This window comes from Balearica regulorum, chromosome 15 (genome assembly GCF_011004875.1).
Source record: "Balearica regulorum gibbericeps isolate bBalReg1 chromosome 15, bBalReg1.pri, whole genome shotgun sequence".
NCBI lineage: Eukaryota > Metazoa > Chordata > Aves > Gruiformes > Gruidae > Balearica > Balearica regulorum.
In genome coordinates, this window is record NC_046198.1 from 3,441,183 (window position 1) to 3,452,011 (window position 10,829).

Genomic DNA, 10,829 nt, shown 5'->3' on the forward strand with positions numbered 1-10,829 from the left:
AAGGGATCCCAGCCTAGACGAGGCTGAGGACTGCAACACAACTTCAGTGAAATAAAGTACTACATTCAGGAAAATACAAGTTAATGAGCTCACTCAAACTGAGTTGTATCAGGTTAATTAACAAGTGAAATGTTCCACTTTTGATTAAACTGATCACAGACAGAGTATTTAATTGAATTTTTTCTAATGAAAAAATCAAGTATTAATTTGCAAAACCAACTTTTTCCAGTTGACCATGTTGATTTTGCTTGACCGATATTTTTTCTGGAAAGTAAACAAGTTCACACAGAATTACACTAAAATATGTCTTTGACTATGAAAACAACTGCGTTCTCTCACTCTGACAGCTGTCATTCATAGCTGCTGCCCATCAACATTTCTCTTACTGCCCAGTAACATAAGAATTTGCGCAATTTCTCAACCTCTGCTGAGATAACTCACAATCTTTTCCCCTTTTGGCATTGGTAAATCTGAATGCTATACTACTGTTCTCTTTCAGCAAACTCAAACTCTTAAAACTTTCTACTTTTCAAAGTGGAAAAGCTTAAAACTTTCCACTTTTCATTTCAGGCATGCATTTTTTTCCTCGATTCATATATTCACAAAGAAATGGTAATCATTTTATCAGAGAGGTATCATCTACACTCTGGAGTTTCCCCTTCGGTTCGCTGGAGCAGTAGATCGCTGTGCAGGGGGCAGAGGGTGCGGGCAGCGCAGGGAATACCCTCGCATTTTTGTGCTAACTGGGACTATGTGCCATGGCAACTGCGTTTTCTGCACTGAAACTCTCCCTGATGTGAAAAATCTTGCACAGTATCTGAAAGCAAACATCTCCACAAGCTTCTCTCAAATCATGTCTAATCGAAACACATCCAAGTCACAAGACTCATCTGATTATCTTGGTAAGACCTGACGGATGTGTACACACATCTATCATTTGGAGAGCTGGAAAATAGCTCAGATTTTTAAATGATTGGGAGAATCAAGGAAACAATGGTGCTGAGAGAGGCTTTCAATGATTCTAGTGTCAATTTAGACCTAACTTTGTAATCTGGAAAACATTAAATCAGGCAAAGAGTTCTGAGTTGCTTTAAGCATTTCAAACCATGGAATGGGAAGAGGAGGGTTTTCACCTGGTCATCCCACAGATGACCATCTGCCACACTGCTTACTCTGTGCTAATGTAAATATGCCAAAATAAACTAGTTATCAGGGGTCCAGTATCTGTTGGACTATAAGGTCTCCCCAGGAAACTCTGAAAGACTAGAAATGATGCTCTTCACAGAAGATGTAGCTGATATATACACCTCATTCTATCAAGTCTGATGTGCCTTCTACAATCTCCCATGTGACTGCATTAGCAGTTCCATTCAGGGTGATGATAAACAAAGATCAAACGAGTGAGTAACCAATAAGACCCTAAAGCCCTGGTTGTAGAAGAAATGTGGTTCAGTAGCTCCCACTCTTTCCAATTATTAGCTGTGAATCAATGTGGATTATCTTTTAACCATGCCGGTGCTTCTCTCCAGATAATGCCCAACGGGAGTATTTGCATTGGATCTGTGCCCTGGCTCTGGAGTTGCATAAGCAGGGCAGGCAGAGATGCAAGTCACAGAGAAGGAAACTCCTTTTCGCGGATGGGATTACTCCAGAAAACCAAAACATCAAAAGCTGACCTGTGCCAAAATGGAGGGAAAGACAGATTGGGGACAGAGCATTCCTCTGATGGCACGGCACGTTGCTGTGAACACATGTCCTGAGGTTGCAGCTTGAAACACGTGCAGATAGGTAAGAGGCAGAGGGATTGCTGGAGGGGAGGGGACCTTGGATGTCAGAGTTTGTACCACATCACCCTGTACTACTTCACAGTTAGCACCATAACAGTATTTCTTCCCTGGCTTGCCCATCTGCCCACTCTCTGTTCCTCTTGGCCATTGTAATTTAGGCTGCCTGCTTCAAAGTGGAACTCCAGAAACTTCTCCCACCTTCCCTACCAAAAGATGCTCAGTTGCTTTTTGGGTTGAGGTGTCCTTTTTTCCCAGGCAGGCATACCTGACTTGGAGTATGGAAACTGAGATAACCTCAACCTTTCAGCCACAGCCTTTTAAAGGAAGTTAACAAGATAGGCAGTAAGACATTCACATACGCTGCAAATGAATATCCAGTTTTTGAAATCAAGTGAAAAAAGTTGTGCTTGCATTTCTTCTTGTGAACCTTATTTCCAAGCTGGTACCTAATAATTTTGCCAAAAAGTCTCACTTAGTGCTTTTGTCTGGCCAGGTGATGCAAAGGGAAATCAGGCTGTATGACAGTATGATGTGTTTTTTGGTGTCTCCAAATCTAGTGATTCTAGACGTGGTGGAGTGGCTCTGCTTCCCAATCAATTTCCCAGATTGTGAGCATAGTTTGTGTCCTTTTCCCTGCCCAAACCCAGACAAATGCAAGGTGGAACACCTTAAAGTAAAATTTTTGTGCCTGTGACCATTCTACAAGCCATGTCATTCTATAGAAATAACAGCTGCTTCTCATTATTGACTGCTTGCTGTAGTCCTTGTATCTTTTGTAAGCTAGATCAGCAAAGATTTATATTACCGTTTTGTTTACCAACAAGAACACTGAATAACATTACACCAATTCATGATTAACAGAGAGTCCTGCTAGGAGCAGCCCTATTCCCTGGTAAATCCTCATTTTGAGATCTGTCAGTAGATAGTTCTGTTAATTCCATGTAAGGAAAGTTTTAAAATCAGGATTGAGTCTGGTGTAATTTAAAAACCATGGGGATACCATGATGATTGATATTCCATCCCATATTTATTTCTGTAGCCCTAAATGCGTCTGTTCATATTTTGCACTAGCTGGCAGCAGGGTAAGCGCCTCAGTTCTCTTTGAAATATGGGACCTGTGCGTTATTCTTCCAGCACTTTGATGTTTATTCCATTTACAAGGAACTATCCAATACCTGCTTTAAGTCTGCTGGGTTAAATGGTTGAGGTTAGACACATCCAGAGAGAAAGCAACACAGTTTTTGCTCATAAGATAGAGAGTAACTTATCAAATAAGGAGCAGTTCACTGCCTAGTCCCTTACTTTGCTCTGTTATGAGTCTCAGCCTCCAGGGATTTTATTTCCACATTTTCTGTATGATAGATGTTCAAACAGCTAGTCTGTCTAACAGGTTCAGAAGGGTCTCAAATCCAAAATTCCCAGTGTACTGCAGACACAAAATATCCCCAACATCCTATAAAAATCTGAAGGTCTGTAATAAAGCAATCTCCACCTCAGAAACCACAGCTATCATGTACCACAGGAAGAGCAAAAGTCATCGTGAGGAACACGAAGAGATCTGAAGACTCTTATCATATAGCTTAAATTCCTACGGTCATGCCTAACTTATCCTGTAAGCAAAAATCCAAGGATTTGTTAGGAGGAATTCACGAGTGCTTTTCTGAAATGGACCCTTCCCCATGTTGTAAAGGAAGGCAAAAAATTGTTACTATCCCTGTTATCTAGCCTGAGGGAGATTTCTCTTCTGATCCCAAATTAGATCATCAGTTTAATGTTCAGTGCATGAGCAGACATACCAATTAGATACTGAGAAGCTGTAATAATGTCAATGGCAGCAAAGCAGCCTCCTCACATACTGTCTCCACCTGTAGCCAATATCTGATGCTTTAGAGAAGGCATAAAACCCTCCAGAAAATGTGATATGAATTAAGTCAGCAACTCTTTTGTTTTTTTTCTTGGCTCCCATTGGTGACCAGTGGCAACCCTGAAGCATGGAAATCATGGAAAAGAATATAGACATGGTGTGAGCAAGGCAGTCAAACCATGATGGCTCCTTTCAGACCTCCTTAAGATACCAACAAATCAGCTATGCAGGACTCACTCCAACCTTCCTCAGGCCAGAAACGTTCCTCTTCCCTTACACAATTCTTTCTGAGAATTTAACAAGTATCCATTTCAGCTGTGGATTTCCTTTGCTCACACTGCCCTCTGTGGAGGTGAAGTCCAGAGGCACACTTTCTGGGAACCCCTCCTTGGATTTTCACTTTTTTTCTCAGTGACAAGTTACTTAAATATATTTTTTCTTGATATTTATCCACATATATATAAGGTACCATCACATCCCCTCTAGACCTTCAATTTGCTGTACTAAAGAGGACCATTTTTTCTTTTCTTGAACGAGATTCTCTTTTCCTTAACTACCTTGGAAATCCCACTCTGCTTCTATTTCACCTCCTCCTTTTTCTTACCATAACTATGCACAAAGGCATTAACAAAATGCACTGGTGTTACCTCTGCCTCGCACGGTGGTACTGATTCTTCCCTAGAATAACACTTTCTGTTATATCACAGCACTTTGCAGCTCACTGTCACCCCACAGTCAAATACTGACTGGCCCACAACTTGTTTTTTATCTTTTGCTCACAATTGATAACTGCCTGTGACCTCAAGGAATCTTATCCCTCAGTGTTTGGTGCTTTTCTTTTTTTTTTTTCTTTTAATTATTTTAATATTATTCTTACAACTCAATCAGACTAGCTCACATTTTCAGTTATGCAGACAAATCTCTCCTCTGTAATGCCAATATTCCCAGACTTTGTGTCACAACGTATGTAAGGAGTGCATTGAAAGTAGGATTATTCTCTTCAAATTAAGACTTCTGTGTTAGAAATGGCAACTTCTTAGACAGATTCCTTTTTGGCCAATGACGAAAACATGTAATCCCAGGGTTCAATTCATCCTGTATGGGGAGGAAATTAATGTCCCCAGGAAGTAGTCAGTATTTTTTACTGCCTGTAATGATGATGTTGATCAGTTTAGGCACAGATATCTACATTTGCTGATGTCCACAGGTTTGCTGTGGGATTCACCTTGCTTTTTTTTTTCCTAGTTGATTAGTTGACATACATTGTATCCCTAATTCTTTTTCCTAGATTGCTAATCTCAGTCCCAAAACCAAATTTGAGGACAGCTAGAAATATCTGATCTCAGCTGTGATAATTTCCCTTGTTATATTACTTGCCACAGCCTTCTTGTAAGACTGTTCTTTAATCAGTTTACAATCACTCTATTTATCTCTGTCATAATAAATAACAGAAAGTAAAATCTGCACCACAGACTCAAGGAAAAGGTCTGCCTACTTCACTATTATTGTATTGTCATCCAATAATAGGTATGTAGGGAAGAACAAAGGGGTGGATGTAGGGTGATTCTGCTCATGTACCGCCCTTGTGATAGCAGTACTGCATCCGTAGTTCAGGGACTTCCTGGTCAGAGGTTGCTCTCAAATCATCATGTTAGTAACACGAATGGATGTTTCCTCCCTGGATTCATGCAACCGCCAGTTTTGGCCTTCACAACAATCCCTGGAAGGGAGCTCTGCAGGAAGGAGTGTTTCTTTTTGTCTGCTGTGCCTTATTGTTCTTAAATCAAGGAAGCAGTCGATGATATTTCTTGTCTGATCTCTGTCATTCCCTGTTGATCCCCACCAATATCATAGTTCTCTGTACAGTGTGCCTTCACTCCAGTCTGAAGAGGCTCAGGCTGTTTAGCATTCCCCAGTGTGGAAGCATGCCTACATCTATCACTATGTTGTTACCATTCTCTCTGCTCTCTGTAGTTCTTCTGTAAAGAATTTGCAGTGGGACATTCCAGCAAATGTTTTTTTTGTAAATCCATAGAGACTGGGTCTAATGCATTAGCCTTGTCTAAGAAGTGATTCATCCTGTTAAAAGATTTACCTTTAACGTAACCCAACCTTTGACAAAACCCATTTGTTGCCATGTACCGAGCGCTTTCCCTGAAAACTGTCCTAAGGTTGCTGGGTCAAGTGGCCTGTATCATTATTTTCCAGTCTTCTTTGAATACAGTAATATGGAGATTCTTGCTACTAAACCTGCATTTTCATGTGCCAATTATTTCAGCATCCTCAGATGGAGATTATCCAGGCCCCCTGGGTTCAGTTCCTCTATCGCTGGAAATTTTATCTTTAATATAGAGCTCTACCTCCTCAATTTCTTTTACCACTCTTTCCTTCCTAAACAATTTATAACTAGCAATTTTTACATTCCAGTCATGCGAATAAACCCACCAGGTTTCAGTCATGCCAATTATATTATATGTCTCGTAATCCAGCAAGAATTCCCAATTCCTCTTGCTGTTAATTATATACCCACAAGGTGCTTCTCCCTGGTCCCTCTCTCTGGACAGCTGCCTACGGTGAATCACATACGCTTATTATCACACGGTGGCAGGGGAGAAGGGTGATGCAGTACCACTCTGGGTCTGAGAACGTGTATGGCAAGTTCTTGCCTCTGTATGTTACAGATTTATTCGTTTCTACAGGATACACCCCTCTTGTTCTCTGGCCTCTTCTCAAATGTACATTTAATGTCTGTATTTATGGCCCATTTTGATGCATCCTTACATACCACGTAAGTTCCACTCTACCATTTACTTCTTAAAGAGCGCTAAGGAATATGTGGTACAGAGTGTACAAAGAGCTACAGACCCCTCAAAATCCCATTCCAAGAATGCAAAACAAGCCTATGCATACCCATTCCTGATCCCCCTGACTTCTATGGAGCGTGGTGAGCACCGTGGAAAGGCTTGTTGTTTTTTTTTAATGGGACAATACATTAAAAGGCACCTAGGCAGCTGCTTTTCCATCTGAATGTGGATTGTCTGAGATTTCTGAGGTTGTCTGTTCATTAGCAACTAAAACAAGATATGAAATCATGTTTTTTTCTATTAAAATCAAAGCAAACACAATATTGAGCAAAATTGGCTAACTTATTGCTTCTATCTACCTGTTAGGATAAGTTATGCCACCTTACTTACTTCACGCATTAATTTTTTCATGGCACGTGTGCTCTTGAGTCAGAGAATCTACCAGCTAGTTTAGCACTGCTGCTATTAGCACATCACTTGTCTAGTATCTCGTGAGGTACTTGTGTACAAGCACAGACCTAGACTGCAGTGTGAAATAAGATATGCACTCAAAGTCATATTCAAAAAGAAATGAAATGATAGAGAGCTCAGCTCTGAGACACTTGGCCATAGCCGAGGAATTCATGGCCCAGGAGGAGGCACCAAGCGCCCTGTGCAGCGTGTGAGCACAGAACAGGACTTGTGACCGGCGTGAGCACAGAGCTCACAGGTATGCCTTAGCTTCGTCCCCTTCTGGAGATGAGGTGCATTGCTCTTCCAGGAGGTACCGCCACCCATGTGGGATCCAAAGCTTTGAACCCACTCTGAAAAAGAGAGCCTTCATCCTCTTTTTGGTAGGCTGGGATTCAGCATACTTTTGAGTCAGAAATTGTGCTAAATAATTACAGGACTCACCCACCAATGAAATATATATGTTCCAATCCCTCTGTTCCCAGAGGGGATTCACAATTATATTTCTCAGGTGCTAAATGCTTTTCAGATTCTTTAGCCGTCCTAGACATACTGGATAAAAATAAACTCTAGTTTCACAAATTATTTCAGATATAATCACAGCATTCAATCTCTGTTAGAGATGTCAGTGAAAACTAGAAACCTGCAACAAGATGAAGGCCCGCTTCACTAATCTGTGTACAGAGAGCGCATGGCGTGCTTTTTGCACCTCTACCTCTGGAATCTAAAAGGACATTTCAGAGAAACAGTGGGAGAAGACACTCAAAAATGTTGTTTGATTGCAGCCTAAATGTCATTTCAAGGTGTGACTGAGGGCCAGCCCCTCCAGCCAGCTGGAAGCCCTGCAATCCTGTCCCTTGCAGTCTCAGCCTGGGAACTGGTCCTGTTGTGTCTGTGCGACAAGATCTGCTGTGTTGCGCCTGCACCAGTGCAGAGAGCAGAAAGTTTTGACAGTACTGTGACTGTAGGGAGAGAGAAATCAAAAGTCTGGGGGCTAGCTGAAGAATGTGGCTCACAGCTGGGAAGGTTATGAGTCTCTGGAGCATTTTGACAGCATCTCAACCACAGAGAGTGTTATTTGCATTCATGTGTTCCTGGTAGGATTCGTGTTGCTTAGCTTCAAACGTCAGCAGTGAGGGATCAGGGATGGGTCAGGAGCTGTAGGAATGGTGCTGACCGTAGGCTGTGGCCATGTGTTCTGCTGACAGAAGTCTGAGGCTATGGAGTGGCTACTGAAAGGACTTTACCTGGAGGAAGGCTGTTGCAGTCATTTTCAGTATCCTGTTGGTAACGCTTTAAGAAAGGTGTTATTGAAGGTATGGAGTGCATTCAAGCTAATGCTTTTGACTAATTTAAAACACCACTGTTTGTCTGCTTAGCGGTATTTTCTTGATGTTCTTCTGCCATCCTAGGGTGTTTATTAACAACTTGTGATACCTACAGGACTGTGGTCAGTAAGCGTGCTGTGGGCAGCGTGAGGAGCCTAAGGGACTGATTACTCACCGATATATTGAGCGTTGTGGGTGTATGGCTAAGCATGATCCCAGTGCTGCTGGGTTGGGGCTGGCTGGTGCCTTGCTGCCCTGGAGCTCAGATAAAATGATCACTAGTCAGGCTGCAAAAGGCCATGACAACATACTGACAGTCTGGTATGACAAACCAGCAAGTCTGAATGAAGACCTTTCTTATTTTATGTTGACACTCTCAGTGACAAATTTAGACCTGTGTCCGTTACACCATTCCTGTCCTTACCAGAATAAACGATGGTAAATCCTGACCAAGGCAGCTGCCTGTCTAAGCCAATATATCCCTGGACCCGGCTGGATTCTTTCTAAAGGTTGGTTACTCCTGGTCTGCTAACTGAAGAGTACTTTTCACCAAGCTAGTGATTCAAATAAGAGGAAGCACACATGTGGCTGCTGTGGCGGTGTGGGGAGGGGAGGAACAACCCTCTCTCCCCTGCTTCCACCGTAACTTTATAAAGCTGCCTCCCAGCTATCTCCTGAAATCACCCGCTACAGCACAGCTTTGTTTACCCAATACAGAATAGATCACTGTGTTTCTCTTCTCCCACAGATAACTCAGTTTTCTGAGTGGGCTAGAGTCACACAGTTACAAGTTATCTCACACATAAATCTTGGCTTGGAAAGCTTTCAATATCTGCCAGAAATGTGGGCATGCTTGATCATCCCAATCCCAGCTAAGATGCTCAAAAAGTCGAAGAGTCTTAAGCTGCTCACTCGGGCTGCTGTGGCCTAAGTTTATTTCCAAATCAGTAAGACAAATCATCTTTTTTCTATACTTTCTTCTAATGTCAAGAGGGTTACTTAGGTGCACTCATTTCAGCATGGAGCTGCTTATTGACAGTTCCAAGGCTGGAGTTCATGAACTTTCCTTTTCATACATTAAATTGAGTTTTAATGATCAAATAGTTCCTGAGGCACTATCCTTAAAAATATCAGTGAGTATACACAGCACCTTGGGATGAAAGGGACTGCGAGCTGCTCTACAAGTTTGCCCCACTTTATAGCACATTCTTACAGTTTTACCAAGAGCCCATAACCTTCCCATTATCAGGGAGGTTGTGTCCTCAGAGACACAACACATAGGATGATTAACTGTTCCTCTCTTCCAACAGTGGTGAAGGACCAGCTCCCCAGTCTACTCCTTGGGCAACGGCAGGATAGCATGGAAACAGCTCAGCAACAGCAGCCAGCATCCGCGAGCCATCATTGTCCCTCTCATACTGCGTTGCATTTGTAAACTTTATTTTCCAGTCACATAATCTAGAAAAAAGCTCTTTCAAAAGCTATTTGGATGTTAGTTCTACCAGACAGCTCTGGAAGAAGGGACTGTCCGTTTGCATCTGTTGAGGCTTAAATCAGTCCCATGGCTGCTACCTTCCATCCACCTTCCAGTGTCTTATTTCTTGGTAAGTGCCAGGGTACAGCAGAGGAAATGAATGCACTGATAAGCTGGAGAGATGTCTTCTTGAGTGGTTCTCAGCAAGTAAATGGCTGAGCAGGGAACAGAAATGAGCCTTCTTGTGCCCAGTTGTGCCCTTTAACTGCCATTTCTCTACTCTGCTTCAATAAACATAAAATCCAGCCACCAGGAAGGGTTTTGTGGGTGGTCATTTACTTAACGGCTGCCCAAAAAGATGAAGTGTAGGTTACAGCCTGATAAAAACTGTGACCTTTGTGCTTTCCCTGTCATTCAGACCCCTGCCCTAGGGGTTCTTTCGGGGGCAATTACAATTAGATGTCAGAACCTCCTTAACAACTACCATCCGCTGTCTTTTGTGCGCTCCAGGGAGCAGCTCGCAGAAGGGAAGCGCTGACCAGTCTCTGGCTGCAGTGCCCGTGAGGGCAGCACGTATTGCTTCGCAGAGGTTCAGCTGGCTTTAGAGCACAGATCCTGCATCAGCCAGCAGGTAAACAAGCACACCCTTGCTCTCGCTGGAAACAGGTTGCTTTTCAACAAAGAACTGTTAAAATCCTGCCTCTCTCTGCAGGGCGAATCTGCTTTAAGATACAGCACAGAACAGCTTGCCTGTGTGTTTATCACACTGAGCCAAACACAAAGCAACACAAGCTGGAAGGAAGTTGTTTTATACTTACCAGCAGCGTTGATATTTTCCTCACAGGAGTACCAGATCCCAGTGTGGAAATACCTGAAAAGGAAGCGGTCATCTCCCGTCTCCCAGCTGTAATGAACCACATTCTGGTTTGTCTCATTTGCAGTCTCATTCCCGCTGTAGTTGAGGCAGTTTGTCTTCTTCTCTTTCCCACAGCTCGGCTTGGGGACCCTCTGTGTGCCCTCACACCAGTGGGTCGTGATAAAAGCTGTTGTAGAGAAGAGGAGAGCCATCAGATTCAGACTCACTGCTAGCAGGGCTCTGCATCTTCGATTTGTCTTCATGGT

General features: G+C 42.7%; 1 protein-coding gene across 1 annotated transcript in view; it reads right to left on the bottom strand.

Moving 5' to 3' along the window:
- Nucleotides 1-10,829, bottom strand: part of GSG1L (GSG1 like) — a 59,164-nt gene extending 48,335 nt beyond the window's left edge. The window contains exon 1 of the mRNA XM_010308663.2: nucleotides 10,526-10,829. Coding sequence (XP_010306965.1) covers nucleotides 10,526-10,826 — 301 coding nt within the window. The 5' untranslated portion in view covers nucleotides 10,827-10,829. The remainder of the gene's footprint in view (nucleotides 1-10,525) is intronic.